Below are 26,426 nucleotides of genomic sequence, written 5' to 3' on the forward strand. Positions count from 1 at the left end.
GAGCTTGTGCAAGCAAGAGACAGCACCGGACACGCACCTAGCAGGCGTCTGTTTTACTTCATACTCTTTCCGGCGCCGGAGATGCAGCACTCGACCTCGATCACGAGGCAGCTCGTGGGATGATCACAGAAGATCATGAGCTCGTGGGAGATCATGTACAGGCACTCCGGCTCACAAATCGCCACGACGAGGGTGGTTGATTGATTGACAGAGTTCTGGAGTGTGTGGCGAGCGGACGTCAAGAGTACACTCGCCGTCGGGCCATTGGCGTTTGATGCTTCGAGCATATGCAGTCAAATACCCAAATGCCCAGGCTCGCACGTGGTGTGGAAAATCCAGACAGATACAGACGCGGTGACTGAGCAATTTCCACGTCGAGAAGGACGTTCTGAGCAATGGCGACAGTGCTGGATGACTGATAGGCCCGGGCTGCCTGCTCAGACCAGCCGGCGCAGCTTGATCTTCAGCAGAACGGAGCTAGGTAGGAACCGACGGCGATAAGATCGACGTTGTCCTGCAAGGTCAAGTGGCTGCGGCAGGGAAACAAGTCCAGGGTCTTGGCACCTGTCGAGGGGCCCTTTGCCTGACATCGGACGCACTGCACCTGTCGGTCTGTCTCGTTTTTTCACGTGCAAATGGCACTGTGCGTACCGCTGTTGTAACTCTGGTCGCGAGTAAGGAGGAAGGGCGACGAGAGCCTTGATCTGTCCCTCATTTCTTGATTTTATTATCCTCGTGAGTATGGAGAGCATGTCCAACAGATATAGTATCGGATGGGTGGTCTCCTGCTCCCAAGGCCCTCCCTGAAACGGTCTGGATGTCTGAAGAAGGACAGCCGTTGGGTTGCCTGGTTTCCGAGTTGCTGGCCCCGGGGGCCTGGGGGATGACGGGCTCGCTGTCCGTCTGCTGGGCCCCCGTCCCAGTAACGGCACCGTCCTCATACTGTATTCGTCGGAGGGCAAAGTTCCAGAAGCTCCAAAGGACCTGCCCAGGTAAGGACTCGAGCTCCTGCTAGACTACCTGCCACAATACACACTACCTAGGCGGACAGTACGGTATGCGACCAGGCGACGCGGGACTGCAAAGCTTTTAGTGTGTCTCCTCAACAAGCTGCTCATAGACTAAAAGTACTGGCGGCCGAGGATTCCACGGCTGATTGTTGGCGACTTAAAATAAAGTTTCCCACCTGCATTTGCTCCAAGGTTTGTTGCACTGTACGTGTACGCACGCATCTACCTAGGTAGGCTCTAGTCTACATCCTCCCAAGGTGCGAAGGTTCGTCCAAGGACCGAGCCTCCCCAAAACCCTCGCTCATACCTCACATACGACTCCAAACTGCCGTGACCGCCCCCCCAGTTCGCCCATCACCTGTCTTCTCCCTTTTCCACGGCCTCCCGCGAATTTCAACCCGGCGCCTCCCCCACGGCTTAGACCTATCTGTACACGGCCTCGACACTAGACATCGGCTGTTCAACGCCCCGAGTGCCGCAACACCACGCCAACACTCCCTCGCACCCATCCTCACCCCAGCCCAGACCGATCTAGAGATAGAGCAGATTTGTTACAGGATTGTCCGAACGACCTTCCTTTGCTTGCATGCCTGCCTCAATGCAGCAATCGAGATACCCATTAGACTGGCATTGACTTGTTTCCTTTTCGCGAGTGTTCAGTTTTACGGTGTTGCCATCGTGAAGGAGTCAAGAATCGTCACTACCTCCTCCAACCACACGCCAGACGCCTTTCTCCCAGAGCCGGAAGCCCGCATTTGCGACCCATCTTGAACGACGAGCCCACCCGTGTCCAGTCTGCTGGCCTCTTATGAATTCGACCCTTTTCGCGCTTGACTGTCACCCCGAGCCTTGAATTGGCCCCAGATGCCAGCTTCCTCAGGACTTACGCGGACGCATTCACCCTGGTAGCACTTGTTCTCCCGGGCCTTCTTTCGCGGGTCTTGCTCAGTCGATCCGCCGAGGCTCCATTTGACAGACATTGCGACAACCACGGCCTTTTCCTCGAACCGAAGCCACTTCCGAGTCCCTCCTCCAGCTTCGACTGTGCCGCGTACCTACGATGCCTAGAATACAAGAGCAGAGGCATGATCAAGGTGGGTTCGGTCCAGTAGTGATTGATGCGACGCTGCCGGGACACTGCATTCTTGTGAGATGTGGACGCTGACGCCAGTGGCCTTCTTCCCAGGCGCCGACATCCAAGGTCTCAGCGGGGAAGATCGAGGCAGAAATAAGGACCAGCTCTCACCGCCCTTGCAGATGCAAAAGAACAGGAGCCTCTCGAATCTGGCCCTCGCGGTCCCAGACAATTCCGAAAAAGCTCGAGTACGCATGTCGTTCGATGCTGGCCCAGCTGCTTCTGAATATGACATTCTCGCAAGGTGAGCTCAAGCTGTCCCAGTTCCTGGGCCCCTCGGGGCTTCCGCCTCCTCCCCCGACCCTAAACACCAAGCCTCGCGGCAAAGTGACATGTGCGCGTGCCTTGGTCAAGTGGTAGAAGGGTCAGGTCGCCCCAACCTCCTTAACACCGCTTACTGCCACGGCCAAGTAGGCACCTAGAAAGGCGTTGTCACGCTGTTCATTCTGTACCAGTTCGTAAGACTGGGACAATCTGGATCCTGCAACTCGCTTGCTGACCCACCCCATAACCATGTGCTCTGTCTCTGTCAACTCCGCCATGCATTCACTATGACTTCGCCTCACAGTTCTCCCCACATACTGTCATTACCGTTACTTTTTCTGGGGCATCCATTCCTCATCAGCTAATCTGTCGAGGTCTCTAGATCACCCATTATGACAGACCACGACCATGGACTGGGACTATCAGGGCTCCGCCGAATACGTCAGTCCCAACCCAGTAGAAACGGCACAATCGGGCCTTCCAATCCTACCTCGCGAAGCCCGTCTTTGAGTCTCTCGCGATCTACCTCGATGACTATGTTGCAGCCTCTGGCCTCTGGGCCGTCGTCGCCCGCCTTCATCGACGACTTGGAACGCTTCCCTAGCGAGTCCCTCCATTCCTTCTCCTTCGCCCACCAGTCTGAGGAGTTTATACATAACCGCCAAAATGTATTGAGACGTTCTATCGAATTCATGAAGGATCGAATTGGCCGTTCCGCCACCTCCAACTCAGCTCTGGCCAGCGTGCAGGCACGGGTGACTGGGGACGTTGAAACACAAAATATGTTGGAACTTTTGGCAAAGGCACAGCTGATGGGCGTCAACGACCCATCTCACCCTCTAGGCCCTCTCACAGGACCGGCAGACTTGTCAGGTGAAAATATGTTTGAAAAGAACTTCATCCCCAGGACCGAAAGCCCAGAGCCTGTCGAGGACCTTGCAGTGCCTCCAGCGGAAAGCCAGCCTTCCAGCCTTCCTACCCGTGTGCAGGAGGACACAGAGAAGACTACAGCCTCAGACGTACGTCAGATATCTCGCAAAGCTTCACTGTCGCCAGCACCGGGGGACGGAGACTCTTCTGAAAACTCATCCCGAACGCCAACAAACGAGAGCGGAACGACTCAGAAGACTTCGCCCCCAGAGTCCAGGAGGCCAAGCGTCCTAAAGCGAACATTCACTGACACCGTTCACGCGTCGATGCAGCAAAAGCTTATGGATGCCATGGCCCAGCCATTCTCCGCAGGGCAGCCAGGGAATCCTGACACTGTTCTTTCTCCAAGATCGTCCCAGTCCTTCGGCCCATCACTACATACACCCGGCACGAGGGGCTCTTCGGTGCATGGCCATTCCAGCAGATGGGTCCCTGCCGCACAAGCGATATTTACCACTGAAGCTAAGCCTCCATGGACGATACTTGCCGCAAATGACCTGGCTTGCTTGGTCTACGGATTTCGAAAGTCTGATTTTAAAACCACCAGCATACTGGAGATTGTACAGAAAGAGCGCAGGGGCTGGCTTGAGAACAAATTAAAACATGGCGAATTCGAGAGCGACGCTGGAGCTGAGTCGGAGACTGAGATCGCACAGCCAGCACCGAAGCCGAAGGTGTCGTCCAATCTGCTAGGAGCGCGAGGTGGTGGCATAACAGCCAGGTTACTGAGCAAGCCAAGCTCAAGATCACAGACACCGCGACTGAGCCCTGTGAAAAGACCCGAGACCTTTCACAGTGGCGACTGGCGCCCTCCCAAGGTGAGTGGTGGGGGCCATTCGAAACACAAGAGCAACAAGTCTAGAGGAGTGCTTCTCTGTGGAGACGTTGTGCCTATCCAGAAACGCAACGGGGCCACCGGATCGGCAAGTCTCTGGGTCAAGGAAAAGAGAATGGGGCTGATATGGGTCCTCGAAGAAATCCACGAAGATGTCGCTTACGTCACGCTGGACGAGGAAGGCGTCGTTACCAACCTCACAGGAGAGCTGCTTTCTATTTGGGGTGATGACAGCCTACAGCCAGGCCTAGATATCGGCAAGCTGGTCCCTCGTATTCCGCGTCAAGGAATTGACCCTAGATACGGGGCGATCGACTACGCGCAGATCGCAAGACGGAAGTACTACACCTGTCGCAACTGTGACAGGATAAACATTCCGGCAACGATAAATCAAGTGCCAGGAAAGACGGAGTTGCGCATCTCGAGCTTCCCCCACATCGCAGGCATCATCGTTGTGGACCCAGGGTCTCTGACGGTTAAAAGTACCAACTCGGTCTTCTGTAGCGCACTTTTTGGCCATGAGCAACCAAACGGCATGGACATCAAGTCTCTCCTGCCAGGTTTTGACAAGGTCTTGCGAATCTTGACTGAGCAAGACGGTCTCCATCTTGTTGATGGTATCGTTGTTCCTGAGCATAGTTTCCGAAAAGCATATGCCTTTCTCGGGCTGCGGGAAGGTCGGGCGGACGCTACAAACAGCTTCCTGCGGCCGGAAGGCCTCCCCGCCAAGCATCGCGATGGTACAGAGCTGAAGGTTGATGTTCAGATGAGGGTTGTCAAGAGCGAGAAACAGACCATGTTGCACGAGGGAACTCTGACGGAAACAAGCGACGAGGAATCCGCGATCACTGAGGACGAATTCCCCGTCACGCAAACCGAAATGGTGTTCGCCTTGTGGATCACCTACTCCCGGCACATTCATGCCACCAGGTCAAATTTGGGCGCCGGGTCTCCTCTGCTTTCAGGAACGGCAACTCCACTCCGACAGCCCAGCCCAGGCCAAACTCCTGCCCCGACACCTGCGGAGCTGCAACTTTCTGACTCTGATGAGCCCAAGAAAGAGTCGAGACCAGCATCGATGTTCACAAAGTCGATCAAAGAGGCTGCACTAAACGCCGCCGCAAAGCTCACCGGTACAAAAGCACCAGACAAGGCAGAGGATGAGGGGAAGCAAGAGAAACCACCGGCACCCAAGGCCGTAGAGTCATCCCACAAGAAGTCCATTGATGACTTTGCTATACTTGAAGAGATGGGTCAGGGCGCCTATGGCCAGGTTAAACTAGCCAGATACAAAGACAGCGGAAAGAAGGTAGTGCTCAAGTACGTCACAAAGAAGCGGATCCTCGTCGACACGTGGACCCGGGACCGGAAGCTTGGCACCGTGCCCTTGGAGATACATGTTCTGAATTACTTGCGAAAAGAGGGCCTCCGACATCCCAATATTGTTGAGATGGAGGATTTCTTCGAGGATGAAGTCAATTACTACATTGAAATGGGGCCTCACGGGCTGCCTGGGATGGACCTATTTGACTACATCGAGCTTCGAACAAACATGGAGGAAGACGAGTGCCGAAGCATCTTCGTCCAGGTCGCGCGGGCGGTTCACCACCTACACATCAAAGCGAAAGTTGTTCACCGTGACATCAAGGACGAGAACGTCGTGCTGGACGGAGAAGGCCACATCAAGCTCATTGACTTTGGCAGTGCGGCGTACATCAAGAGTGGCCCCTTCGACGTGTTCGTGGGGACAATAGGTATGTTTACGCCTCGTACAGCTTCTAAGCGCACCTAACCAACCTTCAATAGACTACGCCGCACCGGAAGTCCTTGCCGGCAAACCTTACAATGGCAAGGAGCAGGACGTATGGGCGCTCGGCATCTTGCTCTACACCATCATCTATAAGGAAAATCCGTTCTACAGTATCGACGAGATCATGGATCGCGACCTGCGTGTGCCGTACACCATCAGCGATGAGAGTATCGACCTCATCCGCCACATGCTAGATCGTGATGTCGAGCAAAGATACGATATCAACCAGGTTCTGGAGCACCCGTGGTGCCAAGTCGGGGATGACTGAAGCTCGACAGCTGACGCGCGCAGAGAAGAAGTTTCTCAAGAGCCTACCATGACAACTACCTGAGGGCGGTGTCGTACAAACAACTATCAAAAAAAAAGATATAAAGGGCCCTGCGGGAACTGGCTTCGAGGCAAGGTCTGGTTTCCTCAGGAGAGCTGTGCCTCACGTACTTCAGAAACGGGCGCCTTTTGTGCAGACGCGAATGAAAAGAAGGTTTATCAGAACAGCATCCGAACAAACAGTGAAGATTGGGTGGGGCATATGTTGCCGAAGCCTTGCAACGGATCACACAATGGGCTGCCGGGAAGTAGACAAGACGAGAACAGCACTTCGACAGCGATTATGATCCTTACGAAGACCGATGAATTGGGAGGGAATGATTGATACCTGGGGTGGGGGGAAGGGGCGCACGCGGGCTCACTGGGGAGAAAGGGCCGGATGACCGCGTGGAAGACAGCCTGATCTGCGACGTGAGCGGCTCGAACACATCTATACATTTGACAAATACAAAACATGAGCAGTGGCTTCTGCTATGAGTTCGCATTTCGCAGTTCTCCGTGCTCCGTGAGGGTGGAGTTCTCAAACGTACTACATGTCTTATGATGCTACCTGCGGTGTGATTCTGAAGGCAGGTGGCTTCGAACAGCAGCGAGGCAACTGAGCCGCTCTGGTTTGCGGCGTCCAGGTGAGTACCTTGTGGCGTGCTCGAAACCCGCCGCCTGACTGAGTGGCAGAATAGCACGGGGAGGTGAGGTTATCTTTCTTCTAATTACTGGAAAGCACGGCTGGATTTTGTCGCAACTCCCGATCATAATCTTGACTTCCCTGGCCCAAAACCTAAGATTCAGGCCGCCTTGGTCTCGCATCCTGCCGTCGCAGCCATGTCTCTTTTGTCTTGAACTGCTATGGGGTGGTGATGACCATGTGGCCTGGACGCGAAGAAAGTCTTGCTGGCCGGCCTCTTTTGACGAATCTGGCTTACATTTTTTACTTGGAACTGGCACCACAACATGGACTCCTCTACCTAGGTAGTATTGCCGCTCGTGGGACCTTGTTCAAGGGATTTGATCACTCTACTCGTCCCATGGTGAGCCATAAATCTCTATTCGCGTCTGATATTAGCAATGGCTGCCACACAACAAGTGTGCTATAAGGTTATTCTATTGCTCATACTCTACGGTTCCCTCACATCTCAACGAGGTGGTGAAATTGTGATGGTTTTGCTTCTGCTCGCCCAATAAGAAGTTGCTACGTCTATAAGAAATTACTTTAAGGACCTGGTGCTACGTATATTTATCTGGTCTTGTGTAAAGATCAGGGGCAGCAATATGGATAGAACTAGAGTCATCGACTTCCAACGGCCGCGCAAGCCGCAAAAGCTCTGCCAATACAGACCTGAGTGGCATAGAAGATGCTCCATGACATCTCTCGCCTTGAGCCAAGCCGCGCAAAAAGCGACGTCCTCCAGAAGAGGCTCTGGAGGCTGTCGTGATCAGTTACTGCGCCAGCCCGGAGTCGAACCGGGGGCCCATCGATGGCAACGATGGATTTTACCGCTAAACCACTGGCGCTGTTGATTTGATTGCTTGATGAAGAATCGAGGCGGCGTTGTGTTATTATATGGGGCGTTTGTGTGGGTGTGGAGGCCGGATTATCGTGGGTGGAGTCGCGGAACGGGTGTGCGAAACCTGGGCTAGACGCTCTAGCATACCTGCTGGATTAGAACCGTTCAAAATAACCTGACTCGTCTCTTCCATCTGGCAGACATACTCCTCTCGCATTGAAATCGTAAGTTAGTCTTGTGGTGGCTTTTGCATGGTGATACTTGAGGTGGCCTTAGTAAGCTCTGCAGACTACTGATCACTTGCAGTGGCGCCGACTTGTGATTTCCACGATGAAGCATAATTTCTTTTGCGGAGTCCGTGTGCTTGTGCCCGTGGACTCGGTCTGAAAGCCCGGAAGCACCATTGCGGCAGCTTACCGGTGGCAAATGCAAACCGCCCGAACATGCAGGAATCTCCATCGGCCTCACGATGTCGGCGAGCATTGGCCCCGATATTAATTCATACCAGAAGAGTCTTGATGCGCATGATCTGGATCGTGGATGGGCAAGTCTTCAAAGACCGCCGCCTGCGCCACTCTTCTCTCTTGGCAGCAGGAAACCGGGCGTGTTGAGCTGCAGAAACGAGGGTGCTTCGCACGTAGCGGTTGGTCGATGGCGGAGTGACCGGTCAAGCAATACACCTTGCACGATCGGAGCTGCAGCCACAGGATGTCTCAATCGATCACAAAGACTCGCAAGAATGAACAGACGAAGTGACCCTTGTCGGCGTGTTCGGAGGGCGTCGTGCCCGTGACACTCGATGAACTCGGTGAGAATCTGTCCTGGCGAACGAGGAGACGAGTCTTGGAGGCATAGCAGAAAGTCTGGGAGAGGCTGCCTGGGGAAAAGCATGTTACGGGCTGGAACATTGCCAAACCTGTCGGCCTGCAGGTGCAAAGGTGATGCTGGAGCGGGCAGCATGCACAGCACTCGCTGCACGAGATATGTTGTTGTTGTTTGATACATGGGCGGAATCCTTCCGGATAGGCCTGGGGGCGTCGAAGCCAAAGGGAGCTTGTTCCGCGCATGCCTGCAGGGCAGGAGCAGGGCAGGGTGCATGCGAACACTCCCCATTCAGCCACAGCAATGGTGCACCACATGATGTTGATGCGGGCGATTGGTTACCCCACAGGTACGGTAGTCTACCTGACTTTCCTCGGCTCGGTTATCGGAGCCTAGGTAACTCGACCTCTTCCTCACTCCTCCCTGACACTTTCGCAATCGTTAACTTGGAACATCTCTTCTGGATACGGTGATACTCACCAAGATACACCCTTTTTGCTGGCTCGAATTGAGATCTCAAAGTCCAGGCCGTATCCATCTTGCAAACCACCACACCGCCAGTGTTCCCAAACTCGCATAGCATAGGCACCTCTGCCCGAAAATGTCACTCGAGGTAATCTACGTGACTCGACATGGCGTAAGTGAGATATCTCCATACGCCTCCAACAGCGCCAGCCGGTGGTTGTCATACGCAGATGCTTCTGCTCCAACCGTAGCGGGACCCGGCTGACCTCGCTGCAACGATCCTGCAGTTCAGGTCCAATTGGCTTGTGGACGGTTCCGGGAACTACTCGTCCTACCTCAAGTCACCAACCGGCATCGCCACGGACCCAGCCTTGACATCACATGGCGTTGAGCAGGCCCATGAGCTGGCTGCCCATCTGATGAGCGTCGAACCGCCTGTCGAGCGGGTATACTCCAGTCCATACTACCGCTGTCTACAGACGGTCGAGCCCTTCGTCGGGTTATGGGCACAGTCTGCCAGTTCTGATGCTGCGACGAAGCCCGCCATTCTAGGCGAGGCCGGCCTAGCTGAGTGGTATGGCTCTGCATCGTTCGAGCACCCCACCTCTGCTAGCCGTGACAGACTTGCGGAGCTGTTCCCGGCCTTTGATCGATCCTACGAACCGGCTGTGGCACCCTCGAGGACGGGCGAGTCCATTGCCCAGCTACACGACCGTGTTGCTTTGACCATGGACGCACTCATCAAGCAATGTGACGAGGCAGGCGTGCGGGCTGTCCTGCTCTGCTCGCACGCGGCAACTGTCATTGCTCTGGGCCGAGTCCTCACCGGGAGCATGCCGGAAGACGTTGAGGTCGAGGACTTCCGGGCCTTTACCTGTGGCTTATCTGTGTTCAGGAGACGTCCAGATGCAACAGCCAACGCCACGAGCAAAGTCTCTACCATGCCTCCTGTCGGCACGCTTGGAACTGTTCACACACCAGCTCCGCAAACTACTGCAAGCCCTGATGATTGTAGTAACTTCCTGGCCGATCCTTCTCCAGCAATCGTGGATTGGAAGGACGGGAAAGGAGTCGGGGGCGGGTGGCTTTGCGAAGTGAATGGCGACTGCAGCTTTCTCTCGGGAGGTGAGGAGAGGGGATGGTAAGTGACCATTGCATGCCTTCGTCCTCACACAGGATGCCGTGTGTTGATTCATCTGCTGACGACCCCAGGCGCTTTTCTGGAGATGAATCTTTCACCAGCACTAGCCAGAAAGATGCAGGAGTGGAACTGGGGGTCGTTGTCGAGGGGCAAAGACGGGACCCAAGATTGTGAAGACAAGCCGTGTCTGAAAGCCGTCACCAGGCACTCTGGCGTGTCTGGCAGGCAGCTCCAGGACAGACTTGCTTCTTCTCGTTACAGGAGCATACGCACAGGCACAGGGCGCATCATTCGACATTTCACTAGTCCCATGCAAATGCTGAGACACGTCTTTGGGCCTGGTCTGGAGACCACTGCACGCTGTGTCGGTCCCGGTGTTTGGGCCGGCGTCGAGAGATGAGGCTCCCGCATCTTGCTGGGCTGGCCGGCTGTGCAACGCAAATTGTGCATCTCAGTGCTTGGCCGACGGAATCAACCTTGAGATCGGCACGACGTTTTGGCCACAAGCCTGCCGTTGCGATGTGGGGCAGTGAGAACGCCTCTGCCAGGATGTCTGTAAGGATCACCAGGACAACATGCAGGTTACCATAAGCACTGAGACACCGGCCTCTTTTTCCGCAGGCCGCAGACCTGTCGACCACCAGACGAGTAGCTGTGAGCCTTCGGAATTGCACATGGCCTGCTCCCTTGCGGTTAAATAAAGCAATTGTACGTCTCTCGGAAATCTGTCCGGAGGCATCAGTGGCGCTCTTGTACCCTAGAATTTCTCTAATTGCCGGCCGCTCTTCGCTACGTACCGTAGATTAGGCTTGTTGATCTGCGTCTGAGAGACAAGGGGGAAAAAAGGAAAAGCAATCAGGACAACTCAGCAGCACCACAGAAGCACGGAATCTGCCCCAGAGGATGATTTGCCTCGGGATGACAGATCGGCCCGTAACATCATCTGCGTATTGGACCGATCATGGCAATCAATTATGGGAGAAAATTCGGGGCATGAGACGATCGGCACTGTTAGGAGACGATTTCCTGCCCCCGGTGCGAACCGTGGTACAAGAGATAAGCAACATCTGGTTCAAGAAGGTTTGCCTCACGCGCGACAACAACCCTCACTTACAATGAATGGGAAAGGCGGGCGAGATGCGCATCACTGACCCTCCTTCAGAAATTACCTGGACAGTAGTCAACTCCGGAAATGCAGAAATTCTCAGGGTCGGATCACCTGCGATGTTGGAGTCGCGCCAACAAAAGTATTTGGCAGAGATCCTCGATTACTCGCTGTTGAAGACGAGGGCAACCAATGACACTACCCCAACACAGTACTGGCCTAGCCATATGAGGAGATGAGTGCTGTTGTGTCAAACTGGGAACCCACCCCCACGATCTCGCGGTCCAGACCTCAGAGAAAAGAGACGTTCTAGCGGGCCAATCACAGCCAACCTGGCGGCTGTCAGGGGCTGTCAGAGCTGTCATGGCGTTGGCAGATGCCAGCCAAAATTAGCTTGAGCTTCCTTTTTGCCTTTTTGTTCGGGTTCTAAAGAACACGGCCCCGACACGGAGAGCTAACCTTGGTCTTAGCCAACAAGCTAAATAGCGGCCTGGAAGTATTTTATCAACCGGTTTCGCGGCGAGCAAAGACCAGTATCCTTGACATGAAGCTGTGCTTTCCTGTCCTTGCCAGGAGCATCAGACATGGGAAGCGTGAACTAGTGTGGCGCAGCGAAGATTCCCACGGGCCGAATACTGGCTCTTTGATCTTCAGTCAGTGATGCGAGCCTCTCGAAGCAATATCTGTGCCGCGAAACTTTGTGTAACCAAGTGCCCAGTGGTCCCTCAACCATAGAGTTGAGCAGTCCTGTGCTCGTCGAGGAGGCTTGAACCCTGGTGATTTATTCAGATGGGACATTATACCTTTCCTAATCGGGGAAGCCCTACAGAAGGCGAAGATTGAAATCTCGTCATGAGGACGACACGGCAGAGGAGGATCGCTACAGACTGGAACTCTCCGTGAAGATTTGGTGCGACGCACCATGACCCCAAGACCAACGTCGGCGAAGTGTACCCCTTGCCTGCAGATTTGATGAACGAGATACTTCTGCCTCGATTCGCCAAACAGTTCCAGACCGTTGAGGGCTAGCAGATTGTCTGGCAGCATTAGCTGGTTCCATACTAGCTTAGGGGACGTTTATTTTCCTCCGGTCATGTCATAAGCGACACTGGTGCACAAACCAGCACCGCGAAGTCCCTCAACCGCTTGCCATGGCTTTATGTACCACCGCTGTTACGCGAGATGTACTCGCACTCAGACGTAAAGTGCATCTTAGCACAGCTCCATGGCCCATTACGCAAGGACCCATGGCGGCCAGTTACGCAGGGATGGAGCACCTCATCTTGCAGCTCACAGAGCCACTGGGCGATCGCTCTGTTCTGCGGCCTGGTGGAATATCCCAGATCTATCAGATGTGACAGGATCTCCAGATCAACACTGGAGATACGCGAAGCTCGGTTCCCCAGATCTTAATACATATAGATAGCGACACTCTGAAGATCTCGTTCCCGGTCACATCTCAGTTTCCACTTATCCCTTGTTCCTCAAAATCTGTCTCTATTGTCTGGGTGATTTTCAGAGTATTCCTCTTGAATTTTCTCCACCATGATCCAACTGCAAGCCAGTCCCTTCTTGCGGCACGAGCCGGACAGGATGTTACCTTCCCTCAGCCAGATCCAGCAGGACCGTCATCGACTTGAGGGGCTTGCAGACGCCGCTGTCTGCCTTAAAGAGCCGGGAGTCTACACTCCTACTGGTTCTCCCTCAACTCCTAATTTCCAGGAGCACATATTCGGTATGTACAGTGCATCAAGCGCCTCTCATGTGTACTCGCAGTCTTGTACTGACCCAACTCCAGGGCACTCCCACTCGGTTTCCAGTGAACCGAAACCATACGGCATTCCGTCCATACAAACTCTGTTCGCCATTGCGGACGGGGACTTGCCACGTAGCTATGGGTTTGACGCCCCCAGAGCTCAGCCTAGCTTCAGGAGGCCAAGCACTGGCTCCGAGGCCTCATGGGAGGGAAGCTTCACCAGTGTGCCAGAGCTGTCACGTCCGTCGACGGCCAGTCCGCCTCCCGGGTTTGTCCCAAGAACTCCCGAGGCCCACCACAGCATTGCACCACAAGGCCACCTCAAAATCGAGCTTAGCCTGAGAGATCTTCAGGACCAGCTCAAATGCATGGAAGCAACACATAAGAGGCAATTGGAGCCAGTTCGATCACGGAGGCCATCCTCCCGCCAGTCACCATACTCGACCGCCGCGCCTGACAGAGGACGCCGTTGCGGCGGCATTTCCGGCGGCGACCCCAGCCCAATACACAAGGGCAAGCAGCAGAAGAAGCCCCACTTCAATCTTCGGTACTCCAGATCGGTGAAGCTCTTCATCCTGTGGCACAAGGAGGACTGCGGGTGGGGGTGGAAGGCGATCAACCGGAAGCGCGTGGACCTGCTGCCGGTGCTGTACCGCGAGGGCTACAAGCCCGAGATCGAGGAGAACCGCGAGGTGGCGGGCATCAACGGCTTCTACTACCGGCTCAACGACGTCATGCCGGCGCTGACGCCCGACGGGAGCGGCCTGCGCTTCGTGGAGCACGGCGGCCGGTCCTGGGAGCTGACGGAGCCGTCCAAGTGCCGCGAGGGGAGGGAGGACAGGAGGAAAGGGTGCGGCGGCAGGGGCAAGGCGAAGGCGGACGGCGAGGCGAGGCCCAGGGGCATGGTCGACCGGTACCCCGAGGAGGTCATCTACCACTGGGACGAGTTTGTCAAGCACTTCGTGCCGCAAGGCAGACAGGCCGAGGTGTACGCGCGCGCCAAGAGATATTGTAAGTGCTGCTTTTTTCTTATACCCTCCCCTCACCCTCAATTTTGAGTCAGGGACTTAGCCAGTATCGGACATCCGAGCCACGCGGCTCCCTCCTCACTCGAGGAACAACCCATAGCGCGCACCTAGAAAAGCAATTCATGGCTAACATCATTGTGCAAACAGGCGAGATCCGCGCTGAGCAGAGAAGGGAAAGGGGCGTGCCACAATGGACGCCCGACAACGAGGAGGAGAGGGTCAAGCACACAAACCCGCCCAACGCCAAGAGCAAGACCTCGAAGGTGAAGGGCGAGGAAGATGAGGCGCTGCCGGAGCTGATGAACGCTTGCGCGCTGCTTTCTGCGGAGAAGGACTGATACGTTTCCCCCTGTAGGCAATCTGCCTGCAAATCCTGTTCGGTACGAAGACGGCTGGGCTGTTTCGAACCCTTTCACTTCGCTATTGCTATAGAAAGGCTGGTATGTTCGTGCGCATAATGGGAAGGGTGGGGCACTGCCAAGTTTGACGCGGAGGATGGTGACAATTGGTTTTAAAAGTCGAATTCAAACAACGGCGGCATGGGTATTCTAAGTATTCATAATGGCTCTGCGGTCAGAGCCGGTCAGCAAATTAGCTGTAAGTGTACATGTATGTACAAATCAACCGAACTTGAACCAATGGATATGTTCGCAGGAGGCCCCTGCATGTCAAGAGCGCTGTAGCCTTTCTGGCCGAGGGCAGTTGAGCAAAATTTGTGGCCTAGCCTTCTTCGACGCCTCTTTCAATCAAGAGCCCCTAAATGCGCCAGGCGGTCGAGCACCGAAGCGCGCAAGGGAAGAGTCGGGCTCCCCATCTCTCTCTACGCCGTAGTCAAGAATGATGCCATCCTCTCGCTCGTCAAACTCTTCCAGGTCAGACGCATTACCGGTGCGATACTGGTACGCAGCACGGTTGTACTCGTCCTCTGAGTCGACCTCCTCATCGGGATAGTCGGCAGCGTAGTAGTCCTCCGCTGCACGATTGTTAGTAAAGGTGAATCGTCTACGATGCGAGCTAGGTCAAGAGCGTGTCGCGGGCTTACCATTTTCATCTTCGTCGTCCTCAGGCCATTCATCGTCGCTGTCACCCTCCTCTCCGTAAAAGAAATCCACATCAGGCTCATTGTCGAAGACAAGCAAGCCGACTTTCTCTGCGGCTAGGTCTTTGCCCAAACTTTCGGCTGCAACACGTACGTAGGTCTCGATGACATATTCATCTTCACTGAGGCTCTCGTACTCATCTTGGTGTGGCATAGCTGACGTAGTGTTCGTTTGCGCAGTTGCGACCTCCGGATGGCGCTCTGCGTAACGCTTCGAGGGTGCCTTGGGCCTGAACTTGGACGACTGTGGTGACGTGACTGACGACGCCCTCTTCGCCGCTGCTGCTTTTACCTTCCGGTCGCGTTCCTCAATCTTTGCCAGATTTTCACCAATCTGTTGCAGGACAAATTCATTCATGCTTCGCGTGATCTCGTCCATATCGGAATCCTGTTCCTTCCGGAGCGACTCTGGAACCTGTCTCTTTACCGTTTGGGCATGCTTGCCTTCTGCTCCCTTTCGGTCGGCGCCGGGTAGCTTTTGTTTTCTCGCATGCGTGTCATCATTCCCATGGCTCTTGGCTGTCTGGAAGTTGTCCGCATCGTGCATCTGTACATCCTCCGTCCTCGTCCTCTTGTGACCGCGCTCCACGAAGACAGTTGTCGGGGTCTTATACCGGGATCTCTTTCCCGTGGTCACGCCTGGGCTGAAGAGGGGTGAGGGGACAAGTGATGCCCGAGACATATGAAATTTGCGAGGCTCAGTAGCGGCCTTAAGTTTGGACACGCTGTGTGCCCCTGTTTGGGTTGAAGGCGCTGCGGGTGCTTCGTCTTGTGATGTTGGAAGGGGTCTCGGCGTTGCGACGGGTTTGGATTCTTGTGCATGGTTGGACTTTTTGACATTATGATTCTCGTCGCCGGGCTTGGACGCGTGGATCACGGGTAGGAGACCACTGGGTGGCTTGCGACCGGTGCTGCTCTCAATATCGGGCGGACCGTCGGTCCTTCTCTGGTAAATGTAGTCGTTGCCACGTGCACGCTTCCTGTCGCCATCGACACCTTTTGCGACAGTCAGTACGATGAAGCTGACAGCAATGCAGAAGATGCGATGGATATTACGAACGAAGGAAATCAACAACGCCGTCATCGTCGTCATCGGTGGCCTTGCGCTTCTTTACCAAGCGCTTGACCTGGATGATTTCAGGCGGAAGCGACATTTCGAGAGTCTGCAGCGCTCGGAATTAGAATTGAGGGTCTGGGGCAGGAGTCAACAAGACGGGCAGGAGACTCGTGTTGGAATGGTGGGGGGAATGCGACGAGGCTGAGGGAATGTCGATTTGGAGCGTGGCTTGCTTACAGCACAAGGTTGAAAAAAAAAGTGGTCCACTCCAGTCTCTGGGAGGGAAAGTCAACAAGACCCCTGTCTTATCGTTATCGACACCCCTGCTCGCGAGGTGACGTAGCCATGTTGACTCCACCGAACAACACATTTCGTCCCCATCTGCGTACCTGCTCAGGTACCTCTGTACCTGGTTGCAAAGTTACATTGAAAAATGTTCAGTGATTTCTGGAATGGGAATCACGATGCCCTCAGAAGAGCTGTGTTCTGAACCTCGCTCTTAGAGCAGGGTGATGTTCGCTCCATAATAAAGGCACGAACGCTCATGTGCTGACCACGACGGGACGTGGAGCTTGGGCCTCTCTCTAACATGTGATTCTCAGGTGCTGGTCCATAAAAGCGTGTTTGCAACAATTGACAATAGATTATCTTCTGTGCGAAATTCCAACTGAGCGACGCTTGTTTTATAGTCACCTACTAGGGAGCTCACAAGCTATTTCTGACAGTGACATCAATGCAATGTCTCAACAACTTCATGAAACCTGGGTTGGTGAGGCGGGGGGCGTGCATCTGAGTAGCTGCATCTTAGCCATTGAGTTGCCCGCAAACGGCTGACCAGTAGCGGCAGCGTACGCAGCGCCAGCCGCCGCCATACGATGTAATTGTGACATGGAACCTTGCGATGTCGATGAGCGTGAGTGTGACAGACAAGCAGGGCCTACGCACGACCAAGATTCCAGTGGCTCAATTGCTATGCTGGCTGGCTGGAAATTGGATCCCTAAATAGGTACAACGAAAGAATCCTGCCGCTGGCCGAACACATTACATGCACGCAGCACTAGCCGCAGGATTCGATTCCAACAGACTGCAGGCCTCAGCCCACATTGGTCTCAACCGTTTCCCCCGTCATTGGACCGGTGGGTGTGAACAAAAGCTCCATTGGTAGTCAAGCTCGAGCTCGAGCTCTCTCTATCCTTCAACCATCTCCATTGTCATCTCTAGCCGCCAGGCGTTCTCTGGCAAGTTACACCCGGGTCGAGCTTACTGAGTACCGAGTACCACGCAGTACTTGTCACGCAGCTCCATAAATCAAAAGTCGAAAGCCACTTTTCGACCCCATGCAGTCCCCAGAAAGCTGCCCCGCAAACCAAGTCCAAGGTGGGAAACAAGCTCGGGGCGTAGCTCATGCGTCTGCCAAACAAGCTGATCAAGCCACTGCCCACACCCACCTCCCTCCCCTAGAATTCTAGCACTCCCAACGCGCAAAAACTTCCCAGAAACATCTTTCTTGCCCTGCCATCATTTGTCTTCCATCAAAACACTCGTCATTCATCTCTGCATTGTCCCTCAGGTCGATTGACAGTGAATATTGGCAGACTCCAAGCTATCAACCAGCCCCCTGTTGCCCATGCTGTGTGGTATTAGCCCTCCGCCCGACCTTGTCCTTTGAAGCACCACCACGAACCACGCCATCAACGCAAGAGCTTCTCCCCGTTGTATGACCTCGAGAACCGCACTGCCATTCAATTGAGCGTCTGCATCATGGCGGAAAAGAAAGTTCCTATCACTATCGTTTACCAAGCACCTCAAACCCAGCCTCCACTCTTCGTTGCCGGCTCTTTCTCCAACCCACAATGGGTGCCTCAGGAGATGGATTATACCACCGATGAGGATGGAAAAATTACCTTCTCCAAGAAGTTCGACGTCGAGCCCGACTCAAAGATTCAATACAAGTTCCGTGTCGGCCCTGGGGACTGGTGGGTTCTTGATGAGAGCGCACCTACTGGTATTTTACTCGACACCACTGTCTTCTTACCCTTGGCTAACGGCACACAGTGACCGACGATGCGGGCAACAGAAACAACTTCATCGAAGCTCCGTCTGCGGAAGAGACTAAGTTGGAGGAGCCAGTTCAAGCTACGGAGAAAACCGAAGAGTCCGGTGCCAACCATATCCAACATCCGCAGCCTGTTGCAAGACTCGAGGCTCTCAAGGAGGCCGAGAAGGTCGATCGATCGGGAACTAGCACTCCCGAGTATGCGAGAACTGCCGCAGAAGTAGCGGAGTCAGCTGCCTTGGTCGACCCGCCCACACCGGAGCCCGAAGCCATAGATGCGACTGCCCCTGCTGCGGCTCAAGAGGCTGCTAATACGGCCGCCGAGGTCGCTGACACCGCCAAAGATCTCGATAATGACTTGGTAAGCGACCTTCAACCTGATCAACCAGTGAGATTTGTTCTTCCTAGCCTCCGGACCTTGGAGCTAATAATCTCGTCAGGCCGAAGAGCACACCGAGACAGCCATACCCGCACACGAGACAATTGCGGACGTCAAAGAGGACCTTCGGAACGAGAACCTTGATGTCGCTGGGTATAGTAACGAGCCGGAGCACGAGCCGGAGCCAGCGCCCTTATTTGCCCGTACGTATAAGCTAAGCTTTGTTGCTTACCCCGATAAGTACTTGACTTTGAGGATTTCTCCTGGAGTCTGGTTATAGCCTCACGATGGGACACTAACACATTGTAGACGAGTGTGCGGGTCTTTATGAAGAAGATGAGATCCCTGGAGTACCAGACGACGACGGACGAGCCGAGATTGTGAATGGAAACATCCGTGGCCAAGACAAGGATGACTTTGAAGATCCGACACTCGAGCAGTTCCCTTCGTCAAGAAGCGAGATAATGGCTGCTGTCAGAAAGGTGGAAACCGGCCTCAACGCGAATGAAACGTTGAACGCGGGCGTTCCGCCATCTCCTGTCTTCCGATCAAAGAGTGCAAGCACGGGCGATGGAGAACACCACTCTCCAGAATCGAGTCCAGTGTCCTCTAAGGGATCACAGCACTTGTCTCTGCCGTTGTCACAACCCCAAGAGGCTAAGAGCGAGCGTTCTCTCTCGGTTGTGTCTCTCGGTTCTATAGCTGAAGATGATGAGGCCGAGGCTACAACAGCCGAAGAAATCGCGCCGATCGTCGAGCAAACCCAAACTGCCGATGAGGCTACAACAGCCGAAGAAATCGCGCCGATCGTCGAGCAAGCCCAAACTGCCGATGAGGCCATCAAGGTGGCGAGAAACGCCGAGGGTGATGTTCCTCTGGAAGTTCCTACCTCACGGCCGGTGGTGACGGTTCCAAGTCCATCGGCCAAAGCCAGCAATGAGCTCATCTCTCCAGTTAGTGTCGAGGATGAGGCTGTCGTGATGAGAGATGATAAGGAAAAGGATAAGAGCATGGAAAATGGACAGTCCGGTTATTTGACGCCGGAGAGAGCGGCGACCCCGAAGCTCCAGGAGCCGGGAAGTCCGAATGAACCTGCTCCAAACACCGCCATACCGGTTGAAGACTCAGCTCCAGTGGCGGAGCCGGAGCCGACTTTGCCCGTACCACCAAGCCCGAAGATCGTTGTGTCCAAAGCTGAGGACATAGCGCCTCAAGAAGAGCTTGATCAAGGTCCGTCATCTACTGAAAATGGGCACAAGGATATTGAACCAGTGCCATCATCCACCGAGAGCGGCCATGAGGATGTTGAGACAGCCCCGTCGTCCACCGAGAATGGGCACAAAGACATTGAGACAGCCGCGTCATCCACTGAGAACGGGCACAAAGATATTGAGACTCCCGCTCCAAGCGACAGTCAGGATGAGACTGGTTCTCGAAGCGAGCCGGCTGCCACATCTTCTGCGATTGAGGGTAACCAGCCTTCCTCGTTGAAGAAGCGATCTGCCCATCAGTCCCCCTCCAGAGATAGGTCCGGCACGCCAGCTCCTATCCCGGACAATGAATGGGAGGCGGCCAAGAATGGGAACTGGTTCTCGGCCTTTTTCAGGCTGATCTTTGTCGATTGGGTTGGTGGTTTCGTCAGTAGGCTGTGTGGAGGCAGGCGCAAGACTACGTAAGAAGCCACCCCCTGACAGCCAGACAAGACACTCCCATTGATGTTGTTCGTCTTAGACTCATCGCAACCGGCGTGGCCCTGGTTGCAATTGGAGCCGCTTGGATATTGAATGTGAAGGGTGTAGATCTCAGAGATGATGCATGGCGATTGTTGCGAAGAGAAGAATGAGTCTGGTAATTCACATCTCACTTTTTAACAAATACTTTGGAGTGAGGAAGGGAGCTGCCCCATATTGGAAGGACCGGTTGCGTTTTCTCATGCGCTCGGATGCATACGTGTCTGCAGTTGTGGGCGTCAAGCATGGTAGTATGAACATTTTGGCATGTATGATGATAGCGGTGAATACGATGTTTTTTCCTTTCCTTTTTGAGATGCAAGAAAGGCCTGCCTCTCGGTGCCCAAATTGTTGCATTGAATGTGATGGTGATGGATGTTAATGGTGTTGACCTAGCCTGGTCCACACTCCCGCATGGGGAACCCTGATTCCATGCCGTTGGATCTGCAGCAGGGATGCTTCCCTGACCAAAAATTTCCAGAAAGTAGATCTAGTTCGAGCTCGTCCTCCATCTTTTCGATTGCTGCGCCCAGAGCTCGTAGCCAATATTGTCAGTCATGTTTGGGAAGACTCTATCGGACACGTTATGTCCGCTTTGTCGGTGTGCCCTCGAATCGAGGAGGCCAGCGATTCGAAATGCATTCCCCCAGCCGTGGGCCAGCTTCCGATTCGCCTCGAGCTACAGGCAAAAGCGCTCCACGCCCTCACGAATGGTGCTTTCCGACAGCGTCACGCGCCGCAAAACTGACGACGGAGACAGAAAACCCCGGCGGAGAGCAGTCGATGGCCCCTTCTCGGGCATGAACAGGACAGTCGCAAACATCGACCCCATGCGGCGGATAGCGCAGGCGCGCAACCGAGACAAGGACGAAAAAGATGGCAAAGAACGAGGCGGCAAAGAAGACAAGCCCAGATTCAAGGCGTTGCGGATGCAGCGGGCGCTGACATCCTTCAGCTACGGACAGAGAATGAATCTGAAAGACCGGATGAAAGAGGTGGAAAGCTTCGACCAGTTTGACCTGCTGCCGGCGATCAAGGAGGGGGTCCTGAAGGACATGTTCAGTGAAAAGGCCGAGATACAGCCCACGCCGGTACAGAGGCTCGCGATTCCGGCTCTTCTGGGTCAACGCATTGGTGCGCCTAGGCGTACGAAGACAAAGCCTATCGTTAGCGAAGCAAGACAGGAATTCTTGCTGGCCGCTGAGACGGGGTCGGGCAAGACGCTGGCTTATCTGCTTCCCTCTGTCAATGCTATGAAGATCGCTGAGGCGGAGGACCAGGATATTGCGGCATACAACAAGCGATTCGAGGAAGAGAAGGCCCTGCGGGCTGATCCGAGGTACAAGGGCAAGTCCTTAATGGAGCCGCATCCTACTACAGCCCGGCCGCGCATCATAATATTGGTGCCCACCGCCGAACTCGTTGATCAGGTGGGCGCGGTGGCCAAGAAGCTGTCACACTCGGTCAAATTCAAGGTGGAAAAGATATCAGCCAACTTCGACGCCAAGGTTATTGAGCGCCGGATCTACAGGCACGAGGGGTTAGATGTGGTTGTCGCCACACCTCACCTCCTAGCATCTATCGCAGAGTCGGACCCCAACGTCCTGTCGCGGGTATCGCATCTGGTCGTCGACGAGGCCGACTCCCTGCTCGACCGGAGTTTCAGCTCCGTAACGACGAGCATTATGGATCGAGCCATGCCGTCTCTCAAGCAGCTGATCATGTGCTCCGCTACGATCCCAAAGAGGCTGGACCACTACCTTGCCAAGACGTTTCCCAAGATGAACCGCATCGCGACGCCGAATCTCCACGCCATCCCGAGGCGTGTGCAACTGGGCGTGATTGACGCGAGCAAGGACCCTTACCGCAACAACAAGAATCTCGCATGCGCGGATGCGATCTGGTCGATCGGCAAGGGCGCCTCGATGCATGAGGGCTTGGTACCGGGTGAGGTGGACGTGAAGCGCATCATGGTTTTTGTCAACGAGCGGGAGAAGACGCAGGAGGTGGCCGACTTCCTCGTCTCAAAGGGCGTCGACGCCGTCGCCCTGCACCGCGACACCCCCGAGCAGCGCCAAAGCGAGATGCTGGCCACGTTCACGTCGCCGGTGCCCATCAAGAGGCAGCTAGACGACGTTGAGAAGTCCAGCCCCGTGAAGGGCAAGAGGCATCTGCAGAACACCAAGGTCATTGTGGCGACGGACTTGGCGTCCAGGGGTATCGACACCCTGGGCGTGAGGCACGTGGTCTTGTATGATGTGCCGCACACAACTATTGATTTTATTCACCGGCTGGGCAGAGTGGGCAGGAAGGGCACGCGCGGCGGCAGGGGTATTGTGATTGTCGGCAAGGACGACAGAAGGGATGTGGTTGCGGAGGTCAAGGAGAGTATGTTCATGGGTCAGGCGTTATTGTAGACATACTTACCGCGAGGATGTACGATGGAATATACGGCACAGCATTGTATTGGCGTGGCGGCGTTGATTAGTCCGGGTTTTCCTATCTCTTCTCTGGGTCGCGACGGTTGGGCCAACGGAATGTAAGAGTCGGTTTCTGTCCCGTATTCGGACTCGCTGCTCGATGAACACTTCCACCATCGTGAACCTAGGCGTTTTCGGCTCCGATACTCTGCCAACATCGGGAGACGGGCCCGGATTTAAGGAGGCGGGTGATAAAGTCCGACCTGCACCGGCGCACCGGTGCCTTCTTCGGCAGTTGCAACGGTTAGGCTTATGCCCTGGGTCTCATAGATATAGTTCGAGTATCACCCTCATTTGGCGCATTGGAGCAATTGCCAGCTTTGTTGACTTGCAAGAATCTCATTGACTCAAATTGTCTTTCTTCTCTTTCACAGAATCTACAAAGAGCAGCACAAATTTCAAGATGTCTTGCAAGGCGTGCATGGAACTACCCCCTGTCTCCGCGGAATATACCGAGAAGGGAAAGTATGAGACAATCGCCGGGTTGAAGACCTGTAAGTCATGGCTTCCTCGCCCCAAACCCGCAACACAGAAGTCTCACAAGCTCGACAGACGTGACTGGCCCGGCGAACGCCACCAGAGCTGTCATCGACATTTACGATGTCTTTGGATTCGCCAACCAGACCATCCAGGGCGCCGACCGCCTGGCGGAGCACATCGGGGACTGCCTGGTGTTCCTCCCGGACCTCCTCGAGGGATACTATGTCAAGCCCGAGTGGATGCCCCCAGACACCCCGGAGAAGCAGAAGCTGTTCGCCGACTTCAGGGCCGGCCATGGGAACGCCGGGATTGCGGTCGGGAAGCTCCTGGAGGTGCGCAAGGAGATCGGGGAGAAGTATCCCAGCGTAGAGCCCCACGTGGTTGTCGGCGGACTGTGTTGGGGAGGCAAGATCTCTGTGCTGGCGTGTGGTCCCGGCAACGAGGGCGCGGGCAGGAAGTTCAATGCCAGTTGGACGGCGCATCCTGGGTGAGTCTCTGCTTGGGCATATACTCTTCTCTTTGTGAGGGATGATGCTGACATGGACTCCTTCTTACAGCGCTCTCGACCCTGCCGACGGCGCGGCTTTGACTGTCCCTCACATCTGCCTTGCCTCTCCTGATGAGCCGGCCGAGGCAGTTGCTGAGCTGAGGGAGATCCTTTCGAAGCCTGGTAAGGAGGGCCACGTCGAGACATATGCTCGTCCCATGTTCCACGGCTGGATGGGAGCTCGTGCCAATTTGTCTGACGAGAAGAACGCGAGGGAGTATGAGAGGGGTTATAAGCAGGTCGCTGAGTTCTTGCTAAAGTATATTTGAATACTGTTCCGAGATGAATTATAAGAAGAAAGTGCAAGTCTGTAGCCAGGTTTTAGTGAAATTAAATCGGACGGCGGAAATTCACTTGTCATCTCAGAATTGACAATTGCGAATGCCAGGTGTAAGCGGAGGAGGCTGCACACACCCCAATACTTACAGCTACCTAGGTATGTACTGTGTAGGAAGCGATCCAAAGACCCATACTTAGTTTATTGTACAGATTATTTCGCACCATATAAAACAACACTATCATGTAGAGATTTGTTTTACAGCAAATCATCCCCTGAGATAGGAACTCATCCCAGAGAGTATACCATCCCGCAGGTGATTATCCCGTAGGAGGTCATTCCATAGGAGGCCATCTCATGGGAGATTATCCCACACGAAGACATGCCATAGCAGGTCAGCCAGTAGGAAAATACGTGCTGGTCAACTCATAGTCTACCCGATTGTGTGGGGCAGCTGCAAGCTGCACAAGGGGGCAAGCATGGGATGGATTGACATGGGCCTCGTGTGTGGGGAAATCGTGGCTGGTGCGCTCATTGCTTCTCCAAAACGCAGGCGTGCGCATCGCTTTTCCACCTGCAAGCTCTCAGTCTTCAAATTTACACTATTTCCACAAAGTCGCCATGAGCAAGCCCGGTTTATCCTTCGGGCTCAATTTGGGCAAAAAGACAGGGCCAGCCAAGTCCCGCCCTCCTCCGCGAAAGGCAGCGTTCGGCGGCGGCGACGACTCCGACGACGAAGCCCAAAATGCGTCAAAGAATGAAGAGACCATCACAGAGCTCGACGGCTTCGCACCGGCGACGACAAGTACCGCAGATGATGCAGCATCATCCAAACACAAGAAAGGCAGAATACCACAGGAGCCGCCGAAGCTCAAATCGAAAGTCGATTCCAGCCGGCAGTTTGGCGATCTCTCCTCTGCGCTGACCTCCAAGAAATATGCTGAAGCGGCCGAGGCTCTCGATCCCTCAGTTTACGACTACGATGCTGCACACGATGTCATCCAAGCCGCGAAGAAGCAGCGCGAGGCTGAGATCAAGAAAGAGACTGCGCAACGCAAATCGCGGTACATGTCAGACGTAACCAAGGCGGCCGAGCAACGAGAAAGGGATCGTTCAATCGCAGAGCTCAAAAAGATTCAGAGGGAGAGGGAGGCCGAGGGCGATGAATTCGCAGACAAGGAGAAGTTCGTCACAGAGGCGTACAAGCGGAAGCAGGAGGAAGACAGGATAGCCCAGGAGGAGGAGAAGAGGAGGGAAGAGGAAGAGAGAAAGAAAAACAAGTTTGGCGGTATGACGGGTTTCCACAAGGAGCTTCTCGAACGCGAGGATCAACTCAGAGCGGACATGGAAAAGATGGTTTCTAAATCGGCGGTACCGGGTGGGATTCCCAAAGTAGAAGACGAAGGGAATGAGGAGGACAGGACAGAGAAAGACGTGGCGCGCGAGATCAACGAGAAAGGGGGCGCGGTTATGGTCAACGAGGACGGAGAAGTCGTCGACAAGCGCCAACTGCTCCAGGGTGGTCTCAATCTCGGCGCAAAGAAGAAGACAGAGGCGCCCAAGGACCAGGGCCGCTCGTCATCAGACTCAAGATCCCGCGATCACTCGAAGGGGCACTTTGCCTCCGGGGGCAAGCAGGCCATGCGCGACAGGCAGACCCGCATGCTCGAGGCGCAGTTGGAGGAATCACTCAAGAGGGCCCGCGAGGAGGAAGAAGAGGAGAGGAAGAAGGTTGAACAGGAGACAAAGTCCAGGAAGACTAACGCAGATATATCGAGTGCCAAAGAGAGATACCTTGCCCGTAAGAGGGCTGCGGAGGAGGCCAAGAAGAATGGCCAGCAGGACGGACCATAGATGAACGAGAATGATACCCCGAAATAAAGAAAGGAGTTTGAAGTGTTGAGATCTTATTTAATGTCTATATCACGCAGCATGCCACTTTACAAGCCGCGCTGAGTCCTCTTGGTGCTTATATGGTACACTCCCGTATTCTCTCGAGAGACGATACCTCTCCTGGGCTTTTGAATCGATCCAACCTAGTATATAGCCACCCACTCCCATCAGGCCTTCAGGGGCCTACAGCAATCGATTCGCGGATTTCTGGAAACCCTGCGAGCTGTCGTGTCTGCTTATGATTCCGAGCCTCGCCCTCCCTTCCCCCTCCTCCCAACCGGTTCCAATTCGATTC

General features: G+C 54.6%; 7 protein-coding genes across 7 annotated transcripts; 6 read left to right on the forward strand and 1 right to left on the reverse strand.

The window, feature by feature from the left end:
* Window positions 1-2,162: 2,162 nt before the first annotated feature.
* Window positions 2,163-6,252, forward strand: J7T55_009592 (uncharacterized protein; the record flags this gene model as incomplete). Its single annotated transcript, XM_053132666.1, has 5 exons — window positions 2,163-2,389; window positions 2,474-2,555; window positions 2,809-2,850; window positions 2,955-5,928; window positions 5,981-6,252. The coding sequence occupies 5 exons, from the start codon at window positions 2,163-2,165 to the stop codon at window positions 6,250-6,252; spliced, it is 3,597 nt and encodes a 1,198-aa protein (XP_052989424.1).
* A 2,987-nt stretch (window positions 6,253-9,239) lies between these two features.
* Window positions 9,240-10,644, forward strand: J7T55_009593 (uncharacterized protein; the record flags this gene model as incomplete). Its single annotated transcript, XM_053132667.1, has 3 exons — window positions 9,240-9,275; window positions 9,355-10,228; window positions 10,316-10,644. The coding sequence occupies 3 exons, from the start codon at window positions 9,240-9,242 to the stop codon at window positions 10,642-10,644; spliced, it is 1,239 nt and encodes a 412-aa protein (XP_052989425.1).
* A 2,250-nt stretch (window positions 10,645-12,894) lies between these two features.
* Window positions 12,895-14,471, forward strand: J7T55_009594 (uncharacterized protein; the record flags this gene model as incomplete). The annotated part of the gene is made up of 3 exons (XM_053132668.1): window positions 12,895-13,084; window positions 13,148-14,116; window positions 14,281-14,471. The coding sequence occupies 3 exons, from the start codon at window positions 12,895-12,897 to the stop codon at window positions 14,469-14,471; spliced, it is 1,350 nt and encodes a 449-aa protein (XP_052989426.1).
* A 408-nt stretch (window positions 14,472-14,879) lies between these two features.
* On the reverse strand, window positions 14,880-16,386 carry J7T55_009595 (uncharacterized protein; the record flags this gene model as incomplete). The annotated part of the gene is made up of 3 exons (XM_053132669.1): window positions 14,880-15,106; window positions 15,176-16,228; window positions 16,293-16,386. 3 exons carry the CDS (start codon window positions 16,384-16,386, stop codon window positions 14,880-14,882), a joined length of 1,374 nt encoding a protein of 457 aa, XP_052989427.1.
* Window positions 16,387-18,050: 1,664 nt separating this feature from the next.
* J7T55_009596 (uncharacterized protein) lies at window positions 18,051-20,400 on the forward strand (the record flags this gene model as incomplete). The annotated part of the gene is made up of 4 exons (XM_053132670.1): window positions 18,051-18,294; window positions 18,345-18,706; window positions 18,786-18,927; window positions 19,034-20,400. 4 exons carry the CDS (start codon window positions 18,051-18,053, stop codon window positions 20,398-20,400), a joined length of 2,115 nt encoding a protein of 704 aa, XP_052989428.1.
* A 611-nt stretch (window positions 20,401-21,011) lies between these two features.
* On the forward strand, window positions 21,012-24,230 carry J7T55_009597 (uncharacterized protein; the record flags this gene model as incomplete). The annotated part of the gene is made up of 4 exons (XM_053132671.1): window positions 21,012-22,842; window positions 23,309-23,428; window positions 23,487-23,901; window positions 23,972-24,230. 4 exons carry the CDS (start codon window positions 21,012-21,014, stop codon window positions 24,228-24,230), a joined length of 2,625 nt encoding a protein of 874 aa, XP_052989429.1.
* A 629-nt stretch (window positions 24,231-24,859) lies between these two features.
* Window positions 24,860-26,092, forward strand: J7T55_009598 (coiled-coil domain-containing protein 55; the record flags this gene model as incomplete). Its single annotated transcript, XM_053132673.1, has 1 exon — window positions 24,860-26,092. One exon carries the CDS (start codon window positions 24,860-24,862, stop codon window positions 26,090-26,092), a length of 1,233 nt encoding a protein of 410 aa, XP_052989430.1.
* Between the last annotated feature and the right edge of the window lie 334 nt (window positions 26,093-26,426).

The sequence above is a fragment of the Diaporthe amygdali genome (genome assembly GCF_026229845.1).
Source record: "Diaporthe amygdali strain CAA958 chromosome Unknown NODE_32_length_550834_cov_65_698784, whole genome shotgun sequence".
NCBI classification, from domain to species: Eukaryota; Fungi; Ascomycota; class Sordariomycetes; order Diaporthales; family Diaporthaceae; genus Diaporthe; species Diaporthe amygdali.